This window comes from Equus asinus, chromosome 4 (genome assembly GCF_041296235.1).
Source record: "Equus asinus isolate D_3611 breed Donkey chromosome 4, EquAss-T2T_v2, whole genome shotgun sequence".
In the NCBI taxonomy this organism is placed as follows: domain Eukaryota; kingdom Metazoa; phylum Chordata; class Mammalia; order Perissodactyla; family Equidae; genus Equus; species Equus asinus.
Window position 1 is genome coordinate 69,806,340 of NC_091793.1, and position 23,986 is coordinate 69,830,325.

A 23,986-nucleotide genomic window follows, 5' to 3' on the forward strand; every position below is an offset into this window, starting at 1 on the left:
CTGTGTATATGCAGAACAGAGGTGCCGCAAGATGCTGACCGTGGGGAGAAAAGTGGTGCAAAGAGGCAGCACGAAGCTGTGCTCTGAGGGAAGAGAGCACAGCTGCCAACAACGGGCAAACAGCAGCAAGATACTGGCCGGGCTGGCTTCCCACTAATGGGACCACCCTGGACATTCTGGAGCAAACCCTCCAGCTTGAAAAAAGTACCGTCCGCAGCTACATGCTTCGCTCTGAGTGATGGCTCAGTCTTGTGCTCACACTCCCCAGCAAGTACTGTCAGTTCGGTGTGCAAATATAGTCCCAGCCTGATGACTTCCAGCCATCTCCTCAGCTCAGCCACCCCCTCATCTCTCACCTGGACCACTGCAACAGATCTTCCTGCTTCCCGTCCTCACACAGCAGCCAGAGCAGTACCCCCAAAGCTTGAAGATGGTAATACCTCTCCCCTGGCGAAACCCTCCAAAGGCTTCACATTGCAGTTAGAATCAGACGCACAATTTTTATCAAGCCTACACGACCATATGGATGTCTTTCTGTCCCTTAAACCCATCTCCTTGGTTTCTGAATCAGGATCTTTGTATTTTGCTGGTTCCTCTGGCCAGAACTCTCTTCTCAAGATCATCGTCGTTGATCATCCTTCAAGTCTCAGATCAAAGCTCACCTCCTCCAAGCGGCCTTCCCTCATCATCCCTGCCAGTCCGACCCCCTTCAGCCCCTCAGTCATGCCCTCATGCATTTACTGTCTTTTATTTTCTTCATGGCGTTCACCATGTTTATTTGGTCAAGTGTCTGTTGCCATCCCACCCCCACCCATACACACACACACGGGAACATTGGCTCCCTCGGGCAGCACGTTGGTCTGCCTCCTGTATCTCCAGGATCTTGCACAGAACTGGCCACACAGTAGCCACTTGATAATATTTGTTGAACAAGAGAGACCTTTACAGGATGGAAAGGAGTGTTAATCATGGCATGAAGGGTCCCCTCAGCCACAGCTCTGCGCACAGGGAGCGCTCACCTTCAGTAGCATCTGCTCGGAATGCAGAGCACAGCGGTGTACACTGAGCACTGCCCAAAGTCCAGAGCCCTGTTTCTACAGAATCGCCCCTTCAGTTTGTCCCTCAATTCTGCAGCTAACACAGCGGGAGCGTTACTATTCAGATGTACCGAAAAGAAAGAACGTAGAACTAGTCATTCTTTCCACCCTGGAAATAGAGAAAACCAGAGCTCATAAATTGGGTGGGACAAGGCCAAATGGCAACCTGGTCTTTTTTTGTATTCAGGCAGGTCAGTGTTACCCAGACCTTGACGTCCCCATGGCCTCAGCCTAGGACAGCGTGCCACTCTCCCTGTGAATTCTGACTTAGAGTGGTGGCCTCAGCCCTTAGTTGTGGTTGGGGAAAGTGAGTTAAATTGAATGCCAAAATGAGCATGTACCAATTAATAATTTGAGATCATTCTTTCTAATTCCAGATCATGGTTCATCAACGACTACTCAGTATGCTGAGTGCTCTTCATGACATGGACAAAGGGACCATCCTCAGAAGGCTCACTAAAGGACGACAGTCAATAGCACCAGGTAAAGTACAGCTGTGAAGAATCGCAACACCTTGACCAGTAAGTCCTCTGAGCACGAGGTTTCTTTATAATGAAGTTAGCTGTGTAGAAATAAAATATTTTCATGAGTCACATGCATTAGTTTTTTTTATGGGTACTGTAACAGATCACCCCAAACATAATGGCTTAAAACAACACGGATTTACTATCTTACAGTTCTGGAGGTCGGAAGTCTCAAGTCAAGGTGTCAGCAGGGGTGGTTCCTTCTGGAGGCTCCAGGGGAGAGTCTGTTCCTGGCCTTTTCCAGCTTCTGGAGGCTGCCTGCCTTCCTTGGCTTGTGGCCCCTTCCTCGCATCACTCTGACCTCTTGCTTCAGTCGTCACGTCTCCTTCTCTGACACTGACCCTCCTGTCTCCCTCTTCTGTGGACCCTGTGATGACCCTGGGCCCACCTGGATTCCCTGGGACACTCTCCCCATCTCAAGACCGTTCACTTAATCACATCTGCAAAGTCCCTTTTACCATGTGAGGTGACGTAGTTACAGGTTCTGGGGAACAGAATGGGGACACCTTGGAGGGGCCATTATTCAACCCACCACATGACATAAATCAGACCTCCATGGCAGCTTTGGCTGAAATACCTGCCCAACTGGTAGTAGGCAGGGTCAACCGACCTGACCAAGTTGTAATCTCATTGAAGGGTGGCGGTGGTTCAACCTCCTGTTTTGTGCCCTCTGTTCTTTCTTGTCACCTGAGAGAATAAGATAGTCATCATTTATACTGTTGATTGACTGCATCTTGTCTCAATCTAGCATTTGCACATAAAGTTTTTTATATTGTATGATCTTTGCTACTTAAAGAACTTCCCATCCTCTGATCCCCAGGGTGACCAGGGCTGTTAGACACCCACTCTCAGTAGATTCTGGGAGCCCAAAAGCCATGTCCCGTATTCTCCATCGGTGGCTCATGTGCAGATCCACAGGCAGGCCCTGATCCTCTGGCACTCTTCCCCCCTCCCGAGCTGAGCCCCCGAGCCTCGCTCCAGCTTCCCTGCCCCCAGGAGCAGCCCCTCTCCTCCTCTTCCTCTCCTTCAGGACCCAGAGGGGTACTTTGTTTTTCATAGCACTGTGTTGATTTTAATTTTTTTTTTCACTTAGTCCATGCTGTTTATTAAGTCCAGCATCAGAGGCAAGAAAAGACTTCCATTCATGCCAAGGGGGTGGGCTGAGCTCCACCATGTGGGGTGGGGGCTGGCGGGGGTGCTGGGAGCCCGGCAGAGCACAGGCAGTGGGCCGGCCCTTCAGTCCGGACACACCAGCAGGACCCCATCCCTCCTCCATGGGTAGTGCCCCAAACCAGGGCCGGGGAGCGAGAAACAGATAGCCTCAAGGGAAGGAGGGGCCCGGGGGCCTCAGGCTCAGGCCCTCGGTCCCCAGCAGCACCCCCTCCCCTCTGCTTCCTCTCCTTTAAGATCCAGTGGGTATTTTGTTTTTCATAACATTTTATTGCATTTTAATTATTCTTTTTTCCCTACTTTATTATTTCTGTCTCTGGTATTCAAGTTTCTAATAAAGAAACTCTTTTAAAAAAATGCTGTAACATTTACCTGTGAGGTATGTATGGATACCTGGAAAATGTCTTCAATATGCTTCTTTAATTTAATCTTTTTCTTTGCTGACGAGGACAGGGAATATTCATCAGAGATACTTTCATTTGGAATTATTGTTTTTTAGAAGCAAAAGTAAAATAAAATTTTAAAAAATTGGAGAGGGTGTTGAGGTAAAGAACAAAAGAGAAACTAAAAATGGGTCTAATACATACATCCATCGATATTCTTTTGGAAATGCTGTGTGGCAAGTACCCACTAATTCAATAAGCAACCACAGACGGTGGTTTCACAGAGAAATGCCTTAAGAACGCCCCAAAAGTGCTGTTTGTTTCACCCGTAGACAAGAGTCCCTCCAGATTTCTGCCGCTGATCGGTCATGACGATTATTCCAGGCGGTTTTCAGTGTCGCCCAAGGAAGTCCTGCCCTTCGCCTTCCCGTCCCACAGTGCTCCTCAGGACTCCAACGAGTTGGTGGGTGCTGCGAGGCTGGGGGTGGGGCCCGGGCATGATCGGATGGTTGTGAGGCAGAGATAGTTGTTGGGCTCAGTCCCTTCACCTCCGCCTCAGAGGCTCCCAAGGGAGACCTGTGCCCAGGGAATTGTGACCAATGGGACACCAGAGATCAGCTACTGCCACCTGCCTGGCACCCGATATGCCTGTGCAGAGCTCCTGGGTAAACTGGGCTGGGTCCTTCCTGGCCTGGAACCAAGCAAGAGCCCTGAGCCCCACCTGACTGCCTGGGAACCGGGCCTGAGAGCAGACGGGCAGACAGAGAAACAAGACGGCCTGGCCTGGCCCCGGGAGACAGGCCCTGCTCAGCTGACGGAGAGGCCAGAGAAGGGCAGCCCCCAGGTCTATGACCTGACCTAGGAATGAGGGAACATGGCCCCAGAATCTCACAATCTAACCCATCAGACTCAGAATTCCTCCTCTCTCTCTCTCCCTCTCTCTCTCTCTCTGTGTGTCTCTCAGTGGCAAGAGGCGTGACCGTTCATCCCTCTTGCCCCATGGGGCACTAATGCATTATAGGAAAAGCAGTAGCTAACCTTACACTGCATTTTCCATGAGTCGGGCAGTGTCTTAATGCTTCAGTTGTATCAGTTGACTTCCTCTTCAGTAAATCTACGTGGTAAGATTATCATCTACAGATGAGGAGGAACCTGAGACATAAGGTCACATAGCCAGTAATAAAATGTTGCCCAAGTTCAGTAGTTAGCAATAAAAATTGTGTTTAAATTGATACTGAAAGTGCATATACAACATTACTCTTTTAGTTTCAAAGAATAAACTTGCCATTCGCATCCTATCGGGTGTGTTAAGCATTGCAGGTTAATCCTCTCAAGGGTTACAGAACTGACTTTAGAAATTCCATGTGTTTTTTGCATTAGATAATTAAACAACTTAAAAGATCAGAATATTTAGCTCCTAGGAAAAAATAAATCTGTGATTTTTAAGCAATAATAAATATCTGGCAGTCAATAATTAGCGGAGTGGACAGGATGGAGGGATGAAGAGAGAGCATCACTGTGCTGGGGCCCAGCTCCTTGTTTTGGTATAGTTCAAAGCTTACACATTTCACTTGATATTTTAGTTAGTTCTGTAAAGACCTCTGTGTTGCTCAGGGTTGATGAAAAACAGAATTCTCAGCATTCTTGTCTATAAAGAATTTTTTAGTTCCATAAATACTATATTTCATCGATTCTAAGATCACTTTTTTCATATTTAGCATCTTTGAAATTGAGAGATGTCTTATAATTGATGGCATGTTAGCACTGTATCCTATTAATTTAATGATGGTGTCTTAGATTAGGTGAAATACCATATTTATTGAGTGCCCAGAAAATGTCAGGCACTGGTCCAGGTGCTCCGGTGTCCAAGCAGATTAGCATGCAGGAGGGTCATTAGGTAGTGCTTTGGGATGGGACCTGTGGAGGGGACGTGGCGGGGGCAGGAGTGCACAGAGCGACGCAGGGCGGCAATCCTGACAAAGGCCTCGCTGAACTCCTGAGGGGCTCCAAAGCTGGGACAGTGAGAGGACCTGGCCTTTACACCTTCGCTTCAACCTGTCACTGGAGGCGGGCTGCCCAGGACGGGCACGTGATGAGTGAGGCGGCTCCTTTCAGCCAAGGCAACTCCTGGGGAGGGCTGACCCCTGGGAGCTGTTCTACCAACGGGACTCCTAGCAGCTGGGGCACTAAATCCTTGAAGCCCGAAGGGGACTCTGGGCAGCATGTTGCAGTGTCCATAACTATAGAAAATAAAAAAGAAGAATCACGTTCACTAAGAGACGAGGAGGAGGGGTGGCCACACTGCCTCCAGGCCCCACACATCAAGAAGCACCTGTGGTCGTGGGAAGGGGCACTTTGAGAGCAGAGCTGTTCATTTAATATTGGAAATGTATGAAAATAGAAGCATGGGCGCTTTTGCTCAATGTTGATTATGCGTCAATTTTTGGAATTCTCACATTTTAGGCTCCCGACGGCCTTGGCCCGGTCCCAATCAAATCTTCAGAAATTCCAATCAAGCAGAGTTATTCCTTCCTGCAGGTCAGAACTGTCATATGGTATTAGTTAATTGGGTTTCTTATAAAGTGAACAAAATATTCTTGATCTGAACTGCATTATTTTATTAGTTTTGTTCCATTACAGATCATACTGTGTGGAATATTGTGTGTATTTTTCTGCCGTTATTTTATGGTATGTGTGAGGTATAACAGATTCTTTTTTCCCAACGTGGCTTATGGAAACCAGGGTCTTTATTCTGTGATTATACCCTCTATTATGCATACATGAAGCTATCTGAACTTCACATCCTAGAAACTTTAAGAAAAACACAAGATACCGAACAAAAGTTAGTCAGCCTTTTTTGAGGTGTGTGACCACTTCTGCTCTTGAGAATATAAACACTTTAAATGGACAAACTAGTGTTTGGTGTATGTCTGCAGTTAAGCCATATGCTGTGGGAGGGTAATTGTGAAGGCTCGTGTGTGCTGGGACCCAGAACCGGGCTCAGGACTTGCACTAAAGTCCCTCCAGGGCTGGTCCAAAGTGGTAACTGCCACGATCTGATGGTTACAACATGGAGCTTATTTCCTTTTACCGTCAGGCAGCTCAGACATGCTGTTGAGAAGTAGATCCCCCTAAACAGTGACGGGCTTTTAAGGACATGCAGTCAGCCGTCTCCTTTCGCCCTCAGGTTCCTGAGCTGTACAAAATCAAGGGGTATCAGCCATTCTGTGTCCAGAAGTCTTCCACAAGTTACAGACCTCAAAAGCTTGCTCGAGCCCTGAAGCAAGGAGCTGAGGTAACAGCCCCGCTGTCTAGAGTCATGCTCACCTTTCCCCTCTTGTCCTGGCATCAAAACTAACATGCCGCTCTCGGTCCCTGCACAGGATGAAGCCACCACCATCATAGCCCTGCCGAACCAGGAGGCCGCACCTCAGCTGGCCGGCAAGACCTCGGTCCTGAGCATGAAACCCCCAGAGGCCTTAGCCAGCTCTCCAGACTACGACCCGCTTTATATTTTTGTAAGTGACAATCGGCAGAGGGCTTGTGTTCCACATTCCTTGACTTCAGCATTTACTTTATGAGAAAACAGAAGCATTAATTGGGAATACTTTTCTCTCTTTGGAATTTCAAATGTTAAACAATATGTCACCCCTTTGAAATTACTTGCCAGCACTTATTATTTGGAGAATATCAGTGTTTCTATCTTTTAAAAATGCCAGCATTTATTTTTATTACAGTAGCTTTATGATCTTTCTAATTATGTATAATATTTAAGTATATGTAATGAATATGAATATCTATGAATATATGTGTATACACACACACACACACACACACACACACACACACACAGAAAGTTTAAAAAAAAGTAGAAAGGGAAAAGAAAACACAACAGAAAAAGAAACTAAAATCACCCGAACTCCGTTCCCCGCAGCTTTGCCGATTCCTCAGTCCATCCCTGGGTGGCATGTCCCTTCCACGTTTGCCCCTCTGCCGCCCACTTTCCTCTATTCTGGTTCGTTCCTGCTCCTGCGCTTGGCTAGCCTCGCTGAAGCACACCCTGGCCAGGCCCCCGTCCTGCTCAGCGCTCCTCACTGACTCTCCATTTCCTACAGATTAAGTCCCAGCTCCTGACTGCGAGGCCAGCAATAAACACCACGTTCTCCCTGCGCCCCGGCCACACTCTGTGCGCTCCCCTCCCGGCACCCTGCCTTCCCTTACGCTGACCTGCCCTCATGGATCCCCTCTTCTACCCTTCTATTTCCACCTACTCAAATCCTAAATGACTGCAAGCCAGACTGGACCTCTGATGAGGTTCTATTAATAATGGAGTCATCGGTGAAATGCCACAGTAGTTGCCCAAGTCATGGTCTGTTTTTGTTTTGTTTTGTTTTCCTTTTTTTTTTTTTTTTTGAGGAAGATTAGCCCTGAGCTAACATCCACTGCCAGTACTCCTCTTTTTGCTGAGGAAGGTGGGCCCTGAGCTAACATCCATGCCCATCTTCCTCTATTTTATATGTGGGACCCCTGCCACAGCATGGCTTGACAAGCAGTGCATAGGCCCACACCCAGGATCCGGACCAGCGAACCCCAGGCCTCCGAAGCAGAGCATGCGAACTTAACTGCTGCACCACCAGGCCGGCCCCTGGTCTGCTTTTCTAAGGGCAAACACACGCATGCACACAGAATTAAGGACCTTAGATGCTACTGGAGAAAGTCTCCGTTGTGAGGCTCTCCAGATGAGAATCTGGATCTCTAAGGCGGGCAGAGATGCTGCTAGTCACACCCAGGGGGGCTCAGCCAGTTCGCGAAGAGCTGGGACAGACACCTGCCTGTTTCCTGGCTGTTGGCCTGGGGCTCTTCCTCTGCCTTCTGCTGCTTTCCTACAGACAGCTGTGCTGTGTGCATCTTGGCCGCGAGGGGGCATTTTCTCTTAGTCTCATGGCATTTTCTCATAGGCTCATTGGTTGAGAGGAGTGTTCCCAGAGACAGAGAATTTTAGAGCCGGGACCACCTCACAGGACATTTAACTCAGTGATTTTCAAATTTCATTTAGCACCAGAACCCTCTCATCAGCCGAAATTTTACATAGAAAGGCAATACATAAAATAAAGTCCTAGTTGCTCTCTCCACCCCTCCACTTCCCTCAGGGTGTCCCCTGAGGAGGACGACCCTGCAAAACCCAAGGTTCCCCACAGCAAGGTTTGAGAACCACTCTCCAGTCTCCTGTCCCCCAGACCCACCCACTCTCACTCCCTCACCATTTTAAACGTGAGAAAACTGGTGTGGAGAAGTTAAGGGAATGTTCCATAGTCACGCTCATACTTCCTTGGAAAATATCAGTAGTTATTAATTCATTAATTCCACAAATACTCAGGGCGCACCTGCTCTGTATAGGACAGGAACCTAAGATCAGGGGCAGTTCATCGAAGGGACACAACAATCCTAAATGCTTACCCACCTAACACTGGAGCCTCAAAGTACCTGAAACAAAAACGGATCGAACTGCAAAGGAAAAATAGACAACTCCACAGTTATAGTTGGTGATTTCAACACCCCTCTCTCAATAACTGGTAGAAGAAGTAAACAGAAAATCAGTAAGGACATAACGGACAAATACCACTCTGGATCGACTTGACCTGCAAGACTGACGCTGCAAGAACGCACTACCCTCAAACAGCAGACTACAGATTCTCTGCAGATGTGTGCAGAAGGTTTGCCAAGATAGACCAAATTTTGTTTCCTAAAACAAGGCTCAATAAAATTGAAAAGATTCAAATCACATAAAGTATTTTTTCTGACTTTGATGGAATTAAATCAGAAATGGATAGCATAAAACTATCTAGAAAATCCCCCCAAAATTTGGAAGCTAAATTATATACTTTAAGATAGCCTACAGGGGCCAGCCCCGCGGCCTAGTGGTTGAGTTCAGCGTGCTCTGCTTCAGTGGCCCAGTTTCATGGGTTTGGATCCAGGGCACGGACCTGTATCACTCATCAGCCATCCTTTGGTGGCGAACCACATACAAAATAGAGGAAGACTGGCCCAAATGTCAGCTCAGGGCTAATCTTCCTCAAGTGAAAAAAAGCCCATAGTCCAAAGAAGAAACCAAAACAGAAATTAGAAGGTATTTTTAACTAAGCGAAAATGAAAGCACAACACAAAAATTTTGGGGGGAATTAAGACATTGGAGGATAGGTCTCACATTAGCGCCCTCACTAACCCTTTAAGAAACTCAGAAAAAGGAACAGATGAAACCCAAATTAAGCAGAGAAGAGAAATAGTAACGATCATACTGAAAATCAATAAAGTTGAAAACAGAAAAACAATAGAGAAAAACTGGTTCTTTGAATATCGATAAAAGGGATAAACCTAAATGATCAGGAAAAAAAAGGTGAAAGACATAAATTACCAATATCAGGAATGAGAGAGGTGACATCCTTACATATTCTACAGATATTAAAAAGATAATAAATTGGTACTATGAAAAATTTTATGCCAATAAGTTCAACAACTTAAGTTAAATGGCCAAATTCCTTAAAAGGTACAAACTATTAAATCTTAGTCAAAAAGAGATAGATAACTCTACTAGTTCTATCTCTATTAAAGAATTTGAATTGGTGGTTAAAAACCTTCCCACAAAGAAAACTCCAGACCCAGATGCCTTCACTGAAGAATTCTCTCAAACATGTAGTACAAAATCCACGAAAATAATAATACCAAATCCATAAGAAATCTTCCATAAAATGGAAGAGGAGGGATTACTTTCCAACTCATTCTAGAAGCCAGTCTTACTCCGAAACCAAAGCCAGACAGAGACATTACAGGAAAAGAAAAGGATAGACCAATATCCTTAATGAACATAGATGCAAAAAAAAAAAAAAATCAAAATTTTAACAAATCAAATTCATCATAATATAAAAGGGGTAATGTATCATGAGCAAATAGGGGCTTATGCCAGGAATACAAGATTGATTTAACATTCCAAACTCAAGGTAATTCACCATATTAACAGACTAAAAAAGAAAAACAGGGGCCGGCCCCTGGCTGAGTGGTTAAGTTTGCGCGCTCTGCTTCGGCGGCCCAAGGTTTCACCAGTTCGGATCCTGGGCGCAGACATGGCACCACTCATCAGGCCACGTTGAGGCGGCGTTCCACATGCCACAACTAGAAGGACCCACAACTAAAATTATACAACTATCTACTGGGGGGGTTTGGGGAGAAAAAGCAAAAAAAAAAAAAAAGAGATTGGCACATTGTTAGCTCAGGTGCCAGTCTTTAAATTAAAAAAAAAAAAAGTAAATGTTTAAAAAAAACAATATGATCATCTCGACAAATGCAGAAAAATTATCTGACAGCATTCCTGATAAGTACTCTCAGCAAGTAAGGGACAGAAGGGAACTTTCTCAACCTGATAAAGGGCATCTATTACAAACCTGGAGCTGACATCATACTGAATGGTAAATGACTGAATGCTTCTCCTGTAAGGTCAGGAATAAGACAAAGATGTCTACTCTTACAAATTCTATTCAAGATTGTAACTATCGCCATTGCAACAAGGCAAGAAAAAGAAAGAAAAGGCATCACATTTGAAAGGAAAAAGTAAAACTGTCTTTATTCACAATCAAAATTGTTATCTATGTAGAAGATACAATGAATCTACCCAAAAATCTACTAAAACTAATAAGTGAATTTACCAAGATTGCAGGAAACAGGATCAATATACAAAAATCAGTTATATTTCTAAATACTAGCAACAATCAAAAATTGAAATTTTAAAAAGCCATCTCACTTAACAATTGCATCAAAAAATATGAAACAGTTAGGGATAAATCTGACAAAAATATATGACTGATACACAGAAAATTATAAAACATTGCTGAGAGAAATCAAAGAAGACCTAAATAAATGGAGAAATATACCATGTGGGTGGATCGGGAGATTTAACATTGTTAAGATGCCAGTTCTCTCCAAACTAATCTAAAAATTCAACACAATCCCAATCAAACACTAGCAGGCTTCTCTGGTAGAAATGGACAGACTTATTCAAAAAGTTATATGGAATGCAAATATATCCAAAACAACTTTGAAGAGTTAAGTCAAAGGACTTACACGACCTAACTTCAAAGCTTATTTGAAAGCTATAGTGCTCCAGACAGTATGGTATTGGCATAAAAAGAGACAAACAGATCAGTGAAACAGAATAAGGAATCCAGAAATATATGCATTCATACATATATGGTCAACTGATATTTGACAAAGGTCAAAGACAATTCATTGGGGAAAAGACAGTCTTGTCAACAAATAGTGCTGGAACATTTGGATATCCATTTACCAAAAATAAAAATAACTAGAAATAAAAGAACTTCAATCTGTACCTCATGCCATTTACAAAAATTAACACAAAATGGATCATAGACCTAAATATAAAACCTAAACTGGAAAACACATAGGAGAATGTCTTTGTGACGTTGGGTAAGACAAAGATTTCTTAGATACAACATCAAAGCCACAATCCATAAGTGAAAAAAAATGGATTAATTGGACTTTGTCCAAATTAAGAATTTCTGCTTTTCTAAAGACATTGTTAAGAAAATGAAAAGATAAATCACAGACTTGGATAAAATATTTGAAAATCACGTATCTGATAAAAGACTTGTACCTAAAATGTATAAAGAACACTCAAAACTCAATAGTAAGAAAACAAACAACCCAATTTTAAAATGGGCAAAAGATTTGAACAGACATCTCATCAAAGGATGACAAATACAACATGAAAAGATGCTCAAAATAATGCATCAGTAGCAAAATGTAAATTAAAACCATAATAGGATACCTCTGTCAGAATATCTAAAATTAAAAAGACTGCTGGTGAGAATGTAAAGTGGTACAATTACTTTAGAAAAAAGTTTGACAGTTTCTTACAAACTAAAAAGTTAGTAGTAAACATAGACCTACCATATGATCCAGCCATTCTGCCCCTAGGTATTTACCCAAGATAAATGGAAGCGTAAGACTTGTGCAGGAATATTCACAGCAGCTTCATATGTTCCCCAAACTGGAAAGAAGTGTCCATCAACAGGTTGACAGACAAACTGTGGTATTACCGTACAATGGAATATTCTTCAGTAACAGAAAGGAGTGAACTCTTGATACATATAATAACATGGATGATTCTCAGAATAGTTATGCTGGGTAAAGAAATCAGACCAAAAAATATACATACTATGTGATTCCATTTATTTAAAAGTCTAGAACATCTAAAGTAACCTGTACAGACGGAAAGCAGATTAGTGTGCACCTGGGGCTTGGGTGAGTGGATGGTATGGAGAGCTGGCGGGATTACCAAGGGGCAAGAGGAAACTTTGGGGAGTGATGAAGATGTTCATTATTTTTATGGCAGTAATGGTTTTGCAGATGTAACATATGTCAAACATACCAAATTATATACTTTTAATATGTCCAATTTATTGTATATCAATTATATCTTAATATAGCTATAAAAGAAAGAATTTGAAACCCTAAGAAAAGAAACAAAAGTAAAAGGAAAGATATCCCCGTTACAACTGGTAAAGTGTTATAGTGAAGTCTTGGATGATATCTGCGCATTAAGCTCAGAGGAGAGAGGGTGAAGGGCTCTGGGAAAGAGGTGTCAAGGGAAGGGTGTGCTCCACGCATGAACAGTGCAATGGGAAGGATGGAGACACCTGAGGATCTTATAAAGGCACGTCATTCAAGCAAAAAAAGGCCATTATAAACTCCAGGAGGAAAAATCAACTAAAAATCAGTCTGTGTTCCAAATAGAAAAACAAATTAAAATTTGGCATGCTTTTTAAGAGTTGGAAAATTTTAAAATATAGAACCCATTTTGGGGTTCTTGATACTAGAACTGTCCTCTCTCAGTGACCCACAGACCATGATATTGAATCTTCACAAAAAAACTACAGTACGAGCCTTTTCTTTGCCTGGCAGAGAAACACATCTATACCATTAAGACAAAATAAATGCCATTTACTAGTTTTCAGCTTTTAGAGACAGCTTATGAACAAAGCATGAAGGTCTTGGTGTGGTTCCAGAATGTAAGTGTTAACCATCTCAATAATATAAAAGTAAATTGTAGAAGAGAGGAGGAAAGGTACTAGAAAGTGTAGGAATGCTAATGCTTTCATTTTACCTGAGAAGGAGTTGAAATACTCAACTAAAGACGAGGAAACAAGAAATAGGAGTATAAATGCATCATTTCAGGACAAAGATAACCAAAAGCAGGACTAAAAATTGTAATGTAATTTTCAAAATTGGGAGGAAGACGTTTGGAAGGAGCAGTTGTTTACAGGAGCAAAATCCTTATCTTGCTTAGTAAAGCGTCAACTGGCATTATCTGAGGTTGACAATTGAGAGATGGAAAAATAAGCATAATGTTTAGAGTTAGAATAGTCACCATCACAGACACAAAACCCAGAAATAATGGGAAAAAACAGCCTCTGGGTGGGCCTGGGGATAGGAAGGGCCTGCAGGAGCCTTGTTGCTTTTCGTCACTAATCCTTCCAGCGGGTGAGTTGCTACTGTATGCATGCATTAGTTTGAGGAAAATTCAAATAAAAATAATCATGGGGTGACCACTCAGACCACTTACTCTGGTAGCGATGGCCACCCAGGGGGTTCTGAAGTATGACAACTCTTTGAGACACTGATATTACCATTTCCAAAAAGATGTCACTCATTACACTTGGCCCAAGGCAGATCAAGACAGTTGGCCACACAGCAACGTCACCCAGCCTCCATCAAGCAGTGTAGGAGGCACTCCTGGAGGCCACAGGCTCGTTCCCCTCCTTGGTGTGGTGCACCTTGCCCCATCACCACCCCCATAGGGCATGGCCAGCCCCCTCCCCTCACGCTGCCTCCCAGTCACACCATGACTAGGCCCAGCTGGGGTCTCTGTCACTCCTGCCCCAGTTCCCTCTGGGATCCCTTCCCAGATGCTGTGCTGATTGGCCTTTTGTCACCACAAGGATGACTCTTGGTGATGGCGGTCAGCAGTTTTCAGATTCCTACACTCCAGTTGCTCCCTTTACCCAGGAAGTGGAGCCGGGTTCCTTTTTCCCTTCTTCAGTCCTGCCTGTCTCCCCACTTCCTGGCTGGGGGCCTAGGCTCTCCTTGCTCTACTTCTGGATGTGTTGTGACTACGACAGAGGATCTGGTGGGCCTGGTGGGGCAGAGGTGGTGCTCGCTCTGCTTCTGCCCTTTGGTTCTCCTTCCATAAGAGCTTACTTAAGGGGACACACACGAGAACAGGAGCTGTCCCCACTTCCCCCCCCCACCCTCCTTGCTGTCCTTCCTCTCCACCCACCTGCCTCGGTATCCTCAGGCCTCCCCTGCTTTGGCTCACCTGGGGCCCACCTTTCACCTTGCTCCCTTCCAACCCTCTAGCCCCTGTCTGGGTAAAGGGTCTTCTGTCGAGCTTCAGGGGGTGGAACCCAATGTTTACATTCTCTCCGTCTCTGTTCCCACCCCATGCAGCGCTTGAGGAGCAGCAAAGAATCTGCTGTTGTAAAAAAAAAAAATATATATATATATATATATACATATATACACACATATATGTACCCTTACCTTCCCTCACCTGCAGGTGCTCATCAAGGTGTCTGTTTCTTTCTGCATGACTGTGGGCACTGCAGACCCCCTCAGTGGCCATCGTTGCCTCTCTGCCCTTGTCCTTCCTCTACATCCATGAGTTCAGGCAAGAGCCCTCCCCTGTCTTTCTCCCAGGCCCTAACTCAGTCAGCCTCTCTGCTCTCAGAGCTCACGGTCTCCCCAGCCTTCCTGACTGGAGCACACGGAATACCTACACCACACCTGGGCTCTCCCAGCTCTTGCGCCTGGGTGCTGTAATGCTCCTTGGTCAAGCTGCATTTCCTTTAAATTGCAGGGAACATTTGTTTCTTGGCAGTGAGACTGGGTTTCCATAAGCCGTGTGGAGTTTTATTGTTTTTTAAAAAAGTTTTTTAAAAACATACAAACAAAAAGAACAAAATTTCTACTTAATGGTTCTTAAGCATCTGAAATTAAACAACTGTGAGGGCAAAAGCTATGTTGTCGTTTGGAACAAGAATAGGGTTTTTGTCGGACAAGCCCAGGAAGGAACATTAAAAGGTCCTATATTTTCGTATTTTCATATAATTGCCCTGTGCCTCCATCACCTCTGCTGGAAAATTAGTGAAAAACAGGCTCTCCCTTAATATCAGATCCGACATCCAAATGGAGCCTTCCTGAAGGAAAAACATGATCAAAACAATGTGAAATGTTGACGTTTCCTGAGATATACAACGTCACCCTCTTGTCCTCCATTTAGTTTTTAAGAAGCTATTTTTGTTTTCAAAACCAGAAGCTTATTTGATTTTTAAAACCAGTTTGCTTATTTAATAAATCCCCTTAATTCATCATATTTAGAAACAAATTCTTTAGGCCGTTTTAAGCTGTGATTTCAGTTGTCCTTGTTTCCACGTGAGTTTAGTAAACCCATGTAGTATGTCATGAAGCTCAAACCAGAAAAGGGACATTTATGAATGGCTGTGACTGCTGCCAATTGAAGACCCCTCTGCTCCCCTGCTTCTCTTTCCCAGACGAGCCGACATGGAATCAGAGTGTTGGTGCTAGTGCCGAGAGCTGTAGCTGACGCCTGTCCTATGCCTGGCTTAGAAACTGGTCAACAGAAGAGAATCTTTTTTCCTCTCTGTCTTCTACAGAATCCCAGTCCAGGAGTATTTGCTGTGAAGCAGCCTCTGACCTACGCAGAAACCTTGATAGATTATCACCTGTGTTCTCACCCCAAGTACAAGGTCACCAAGGAGTCCCACGATGGGTCCAGCACTCCTCTCACCCAAAAGCAGTTTCTCCATCACACGGTAACGCCATCACCAGGCTCGCTGGCAGGGCTGGCCCTGGGCTGCAGGGAAGGTCAGGGGACAAGGATGGAGGGTCACAGTTGGAATTGAGAAAGACGGTTTGCAGCCACAGCTGCAGAACAGGAATGGTAACAATGGCGGCTGTGTACACTCTACAGGGGTCCGGGTGGGAGACGCAGCATCACTCTTGTCCTGCCCATACCCACCTCCCAGGCTGCACGTTGCCCTTTCCTCAACATTCTCACTCTTTTTCCCTTGAAGGCTACGCCTAATATTCATTTTATCTGTATTTCAACCATGTAAAAACAGTCACATGGCAGGCATAACCCCATGGTCTCACTTCCTCTTTCTTTGGCCCCAACTTTTATAGACATAGCAGAATGGACAAGGTGGCGATATGACAAATGCACAGGAAGGAGGAGGCTCCAAAGAATTCCTTCTCCCCCTACATCACCAAACTGACCTGAATAGCCAGCGCCATTTCTTGGCAGTTGCCCTCAGGCCCTTCAAATTCAATAAGTCCCTAACTCAGATCATTATCTCCACCCACTTCTGCCAACCACACCTCAAACTGCCTCCTCTTCCTGTATTACCTCCTTGCCTTTTTGTTCTGTGACTTGTGCAATGACCATGACCTACGTGATCCTTGAGCCTTCCTCTCCCTCATTCCCATATTTGACCATCACTGGATTCCCCCAGTCTGCCTCGAACAGCCTGTGACGCTCCCTCTACTCCACTCCATGGCGCCCCACCATGCAGTCAGCCCTCCCTAGAAATCTTCCTTCAACATAAATCTGATCGTGTTGTTTTCTAGGTTGAAAGCCCTCAGCGGTCCCTGCTTTCCGTAGGAGCAGCTGCAAGCTCATTAGCTTGGCCACCAAGGCCTTTCGTGACGAAGCTGCCTCTCCAGCCTCATTTCCTGTCAGCCCCCATTACACCCCCTGCACTCAGCTTTGGGAGCTGGCATCTCATGATAGCACCCTCCTTGCATCTCCATGCATTCGCACGTGCTTCCCCTGCCTGGAATGCCATTTGATGAAGGTCCCATCCTCTTTGAATGTTGCATTGGCATCCCATTCACAATAATCAAAACAGACTGTACGGCCAAACCTGCCCTCCATCCCCAGGACATGTCGCTTATGTGCCTAATGAACAGGGGGAAGAAAAACTCTCCTTTGTCCCCACTTTAACTCCATGTTGCATTGTTTAGTGCCCTTTGCTGGTGCGGTTGTCTTTAGCTTCAGAAAAGTTGAATCAAACTTACTGAAATGATACATTTTGGAGCTAAAATTTTAGGACAGAACAGTCACAGCTGAATGAAATGGAAGTCCTTCTTGGACTTCACCTCACCAGACGGCTCCTTTACATGTAGCACCCTGTGCCGGCTTTCATTACAGGACATAATTCCTGGAATAATGCACTGGAAGAGGTTCCAGCCCCTGGTTTTCTCATCCCTGCCTGAAACCTCTAAGGTAGAGACCACACAAAGGTAAGCCACTGCTCATTGTTTATCTCCCAGGAGTACGTTTGCCGCACGGACTAAAGAGGCTGTGATCCCAACAAGTTAAAATGCCAACAATAGGTCAAATTATACTTTTAGTGCATGAGGGAAGTTTGCTAGTCAGAGAAATATGATGATGTATAACTGATTTTCATATTTTGAATGTATCTTGAGATACACTTTTTAAAAAATTAATGTCACAGGTGACTAGTTGGCCTTACTTAATAAAAATAGACAATGAATCCATACAATTCAGCTGAAATATTCATGGTCAATTTTTAACATTTATAAATTGCCAAGATCAACCTTCTACACCCTCCATATCCAATTCCAGAGGATCCACTTCTCTCTCATGCCACAGCCTGGCATTCACTGTTGGGTCCCATGGCTGTCATCATACAGAGACATTAGAACTCAGCTCCAGAAACAGAGTGGGTAGATGAGAATATTGTTGGGCGAAGGAAAGAAGAAATTTAGAGTAACCACATTTTTGCTAATTTGCTTAAAACCTCTTCAAAGCCCTATGATATCAAACAAGGAGACTGCTGCCTTTTCTTTAGGACTCTGCCTGGTCCATAAGCCATTGCTAAGCCCTTGAATCTGCTTCTTTAGTCTGTTGTCCTTATAAACATAGTTAAATGGGTTACTGGTGAGAAAATGTGACTAGTACCCCAAAATGATTATCATCAGCAGTCACCTGTTGTTCAAATCCTTTGATCCAGAATGAGGCCCACCCCAAGGGGACAGAGCCCTATCATGGCCCCAGGAATGGTCAGGAAACCTGAGCTCTACCACCAACCAAGATCAGCAGGTGACCTTTATACCCCCGATTCCCACGAGCATGTCCTGGATCCTCTGACACAGAAACTCAAGTTCCTCTCCCTCACCAGAATGCCACATGGCCTCCACGAGCTGTGTGACGTTGGCCACACTCCTCGGCCACCTGTCTGGGCCCAGTCCTCTTGTCCAGAAGACAAGGGGATTGGACTTGTTGCGAAGACCCTTCTCAGCCTTAACATTTTAATTTTAGTTGGAGCAGGAAAGCTCACCCAATGTGCAGCGACTCCATTTAGACTACCATCCACCCGCCTCTCCCCAAGTATTTGAGGAGACAGTTGAAATCCAGTGTGTGACTCCAGAACACTTAATTTGACTTCTTCCTTCATTGCCAGCAGAGAAGCTCTTCCTGAATTAAGCAAATTCCAGTCTCACTTCCAGACGCTTGCCCGTTGGATTATTTCCTTAGTGCTTCTCTATGACCCTCCTTTGCCTGGAGATTAACATGAGACCAGGCACAGGATTGGGGATATGGTGGCAGCTCAAAAATATTAGTTCCTTTTCCATGAGTTCATTCATACCTCATCCAGCCCGCTGCCATCTCAAAATAAACTGAGCATCTTTGTTCTTCATTTTAGCACATTTCTAAAATCTGAAATCTCCAGAGTCGGAGGGGATTCTGTAGAGAGAACAAACACTTGGGTGTCCAGAGACCTGCCTCCATTCCTCACTAGCTGTGCCATCCGCTCCATGTTCTTGGGCAAGTTACTTCTTACTGAAGCCCTGTGAGCAATAGTTTGCTCGTCTGTGAAATGGGAGTGGTGATGGCATCCTCACCGCTGTTGTGAGGTTAAAGTAAAATGATGACGTGAAGCATCTAGCGCCATCTTTAATAACTCTTCTGCTCCTCTACCCTCTACCCCCACCCACTAAACCTTGCAATCTCTCTGTTGCCACCAGATGGCAATGGTCCGTCACCACCTTGACACACTGCCTCATTTTGCTGTGGGCTGAGGACACTTCAAAATTGACTCACATCATTGGTGAATCAAACATAGCTGGCTGTAGGGTACCATCAGGCATCTGACTAAGCAAAATGAGAAATGGTGAAAAGCAGAGACTACCTGAGTTCCCCAACCATCAGCACACACAGGTCTCAAGAATTAAGAAAAAAAAAATTACCTTTTTTCCAAAGCAATGTCCTTGGAAAAAATCTCCCAAGGCTGTCCTTTCAAAAAGCAATCAGAATGCAGTTACCTTGGGCTTGAATTAACCATAAATTAACCGCAAATTCTGCATGAACTAAAGAAAATCTCCAACATGAGCTGTTACCTTCAGCTTCTGTGTCCGAGTGCTCTGTGCTCTGTGGGCCAGTTTGTTTATAAATAAACCATAATTGCATAGCAGATTATAAAATCAAGAGAGAGTTCTATATTTCCTTAGGAATTTCCATGATGTAAGATTCAAGATCCTGTTTTTATTTCTAGAAGCAGTTACAAAATAATAATCACATTCTTTTTCTAAGTTCCTATAAGTCCATCAATGATACCTCAACTTTGCAGTCATTTTGCTTGAATAAACTTCCTGTTACTTATGAGGTACTTCCCTCGTGTCTTTTGTCCCTGAGACTTAGCTGTTTGTCGTTAAACCATGCAATATGGTTATTTAGTATTTATTTACTCCAAGTCATTTTTGTATTCATAACAATCAAAACAGCTCACTTAGTTTCTTTGCTGTTTAACAAATTCAGAGACCCGATTGAGTCTCCAGGACTTCCATAAAATCTGAGAGGCAGCAGCAGCTGAAGACACTGTCTAACCCGGTAGTTCCCAGACTTCCAGATTTTATCAACTAGTAAAATGTCCAGGAATGCCCAACCACCATCTATTGTCGCCACCATTTCCATTTCAGAACAACATATGAACACACAAAAAACAAGAGGAATAGGGTTTCAGAATTTAAAAATGGAATGTTTTATCTCCTGAAAGGCTCTTGGTTGTTGCCATTCCGTCTTCCCGGACCAGCCTGGTTTCTCGAGAGAAGCCCAGCCTTTCAACTTCTCAGTCCCTCTTCTCTTCTCGGCAGGAAGCCCCTCTCCTCCAGCTGCAGGCCTTCTGAAGTTTCAGGGATTGGCAGTTAGAACCTGCATTCTTCGTCATGACATCAGTAAATGGGACTAATCTCTGGGCGGTGGAGCCCAGGCTCCTTTTAGTGAGGAATGGTGTTAAAGACCAAAATCTGGGTGCCAGGTGTACACATAGCTAGCAGGGGGTTTTGTTCCTTGGCCTCCTCAGCAGACAAGCCAGGGGTGTATGTGGGGAAATATGTATAAATATACACACACACACACACACATATATACGTGTGCATACCAAAATACATGCACACATACATGAATACAGTCACGTGCTGCATAATAACGTTTCAGTCGGCGATGGACCGCGTGTATGACACTGGTCCCATGAGATTAGTAGCGTATAGCCTAGGTGTGTCGTGGGCTATGCCATCCAGGTTTGTGTAAGTACACCCTGACGTTTGCACAATGATGAAATCGTGTAACGATGCATTTCTCAGAACATATCCCCTCGTTAAGCGACACCTGACTGTACACATATGTGCAGATACATGTGCACATGGCCACACATGTACACATGCATGTACATATCTCATAAACCATGAGTTCACATCAATGCTTATAATTCCAGTCAACGTCCATAGTTATTGCTTGCTCGCCCCCATTCCATATTTGTGCCCCTTCTCCCACGGGGAGGGCCCTGGCTCCTAACACATTTACTGAATGTTACAGTACATCTAAAATGGTTTCAGAATCCCTTCACCTATAACCACTTTAATAAACAAGCATAATAAACAGAGTTCAGATTTATTTGCAGTTTTCCCCTACCCCCATCCCGTCCTAGACTGAATATGGAGTCAAATACTGTATTTATAAGTTACTTGCATTACTTCTCTTCCTTCCTTCCTTCCACCCATCCTTCCTTCCTTCTTTCTTTTTCTCTCTCTTTCCCTCCGGTGTGATGATGGAATTCATGTGAAATATTGTTTCAGTTTGCTTTCAGTTTGGGATTTTTTCTTCACTTTCTCACTGATTTCATTTTTTGAATATGTAGAACATTAACATGCTTTCCAAGCTCAAAGCTACACAGAAAGGCAGCTCAGCGAAGTGTCACTCCGCCCCGTCTCCCTCCCGCCCCTTGTCCCGCCACAGCTTGGTCCTCTAACATCCTCCCTGTGTTTCTCTTTGTAATGCTAAGCAGAATACGTGTATTTTTCTTCTTTTCCCTTTTCTTGTACAAAAAGTGGCGCACTAGGTATGCTCTTGTGCACTCTGCTTTTCCACTTACAGTCTCTCCTGAAAGTCTCCCCATATCAGAGCATAGGTTCCTCCCGCCCTCTCTTTTACGGCTGTAAACGCCGCGTGCCAGAGTTTTATTCAGCCAGTCTCCATACCTGGCGAGCAGGTGCATATTTGCACAAGAAAAGAACCAGAGGAAACGTGTCCCGCAGACACGTGCGCACGCAGGCGGCTTCGCTGGGCCCCGCGGCGTCCGTTCCCGCCGCGCCCGCCCGTCCGCCGCCCCGCCGGCCCGAGGAGGCCGGTCCCTCCCGCGCGGCCGCGCTCCGTCCTTCTTTCCTCTTCAGGAGACGACTCTCCCCGGCGTCCAGGAGAGTGTTGAAAACTTGCATCCATTTATGTCTTTTCTCCTGTTCTTCGCTGTTGTGCGTTCAGTTTTTATTCCTTTAATATCATTGCAAAGGTTTATAAGGAGTCGAGACCAAAAGAAAAAACAAAGAGCGAGTGCTTGTTCCACCATCTCGGAACAGAAGTCGGCCGCCAACTGTTAAAATGACAATATATTTTTCTCCCTATCTGAATTCTTTTACTGTCCTCAACAGCCAGGAATTTTTCTAGAAAGCTCTGAGTTTATAACACCAAACAATACATAAGAGGGTAGGGAGGAAGGCTGAAGTCACACAGAACTGAGGAGGACACTGGGGAACGGATTAGGCACAGAAAGTGGGCCATCTGACGACTCCCCCGGGAAGTAACCTAACTTCAGACACCACGCGCCCAACCTCCCGCCCAGACTCCGGGAGAGGCCTCGCCGGCGACGGGCCCGGAGCTGAGCGGCTCCCTGTCCTCCGCCCGCGGGGCGCCGAGCGGCTCCGGAGGGCGCCAGGGCTGGGCCTCCCCGGGCGGAGCCGGCGCGTCGGGAGGCCGGGTGAGGGCCGGGACTGCGGACGAGCCGCTCACCGGGCCGCCTGTGTCCTCCCACAGCTGCGACCCCTTCGCGGTGGCCCTGCTGCCCGCGCACGTGCCCGCTACGCTGGACGCCCTGCCCGAGGAGGACAGACTGGAAGCCGCCGAACGGTACCTGCGACCGTCGGGCTGGACGCGGTCCGCTTCCCGGCAGCGCGCGGGGCTGAGGGCCTCGCAGAGCCGGCGCCTGAGCCCGCGGCCCGACGGTGCGCTGAGCCCGCCGCCCGACCGAGGGGACGCTGGGCTCGCGCGCACCCGGCTGCCGGCTCCGGGAACTCGAGGGCTGGGCGGAAGGGGCGCTGAAGGGGCCGAGGAGCCTCCGGGTCTCAGGGGCGGGGCGGGGCGGGGCTGCGCGGAGGGGGCACTGGAGAGGCCGAAGGGCCTCCAGGTCGGGGGCGGGGCGGGGCTTGCGCGGTGGGCGGGGCTTGGAGGGGCGTGGAGAATCCGGCCCCAGACCGCAGCGCTTGCGTTGATTTGACGGTGAACGTCGGACAGCCGGTGGAGGCGCGTCCTTGGGCCTGCCGTCGCCGTGCGCGCTTACACGTCGTTCCACGCGCACAGTGCGTGAGTGAGATCCTCACCATCTGAGGCGCACACCCGGGTTTGTGGGACCCGCCCACGGGCACCGTCCTTGGTGACCCTCGCGCGGCAGAGCTCGGAGTCCCGGGCTGAGAGGGAGGCCTAGCGTCTGTCCTCTCGCCGCCGCCTGAGGCGCTTCCCCGCGAGGCCGCCCCGGGGCAGGACGCGCCCGGTTCCGTGAGGCTCGAGGGACAGTCCTGTCTGCTGGGGCCGCCGGGGAGCCGCTCGGCTGCCCGGAACCCGGCTGCCCTCGTCCCTTCGGCGCTCGGGTGCGGACCGCGGTGACTCCGGGTCCTCGTGTCTGCGGCGGGAACTGTAGCCCCCGGCACAGGGGCTGTCAGTCAGGGGAGCTCGTGGGGACCGGCGAGCCGGGCGGTCACCAGAGGGGCGACGCGGACGGAGCGCTCGCGGGAAACCGGCGGGGCCTCGGCGGTCTCGCCTCAGCCCGCGCCATGACCCCCGCGCCACCGCAGGGGAGGACCCCGCGCCCAGGGCCGCACCCCCTCAGGGACAAGGACCCCGCGCCCAGGGCCCGCGCCCCCTCAGGGACAAGGACCCCCGCGCCCCCTCAGGGACAAGGACCCCGCGCCCCCTCAGGGACAAGGACCCCGCGCCCCCTCTGGGACAAGAACCCCGCGCCCCCTCAGGGCGAGGACGCGCCGGCGGGAAGACAGTGTCCGCGGAGCAGCGGGCGGTGATGGTCCAGCGGCTGCCGCGCCGTGTGGCACCGGGACGGCTCTTCACAGTTTGCACGGGCGTTTCCCCGCCCGGAGG

At 46.7% G+C, this 23,986-nt stretch overlaps 1 protein-coding gene across 1 annotated transcript in view; it reads left to right on the forward strand.

Annotated features, from left to right (window-relative positions):
- The window catches only part of LOC106823639 (cilia- and flagella-associated protein 221), a 92,065-nt gene that overhangs the window by 62,796 nt on the left and 5,283 nt on the right, over positions 1-23,986 (forward strand). The window contains exons 15-22 of the mRNA XM_044768103.2: positions 1,475-1,580; positions 3,507-3,637; positions 5,638-5,712; positions 6,362-6,469; positions 6,558-6,692; positions 15,918-16,076; positions 17,474-17,565; positions 22,652-22,744. Of these exons, the coding sequence (XP_044624038.2) occupies positions 1,475-1,580; positions 3,507-3,637; positions 5,638-5,712; positions 6,362-6,469; positions 6,558-6,692; positions 15,918-16,076; positions 17,474-17,565; positions 22,652-22,744 (899 nt within the window). The remainder of the gene's footprint in view (positions 1-1,474; positions 1,581-3,506; positions 3,638-5,637; positions 5,713-6,361; positions 6,470-6,557; positions 6,693-15,917; positions 16,077-17,473; positions 17,566-22,651; positions 22,745-23,986) is intronic.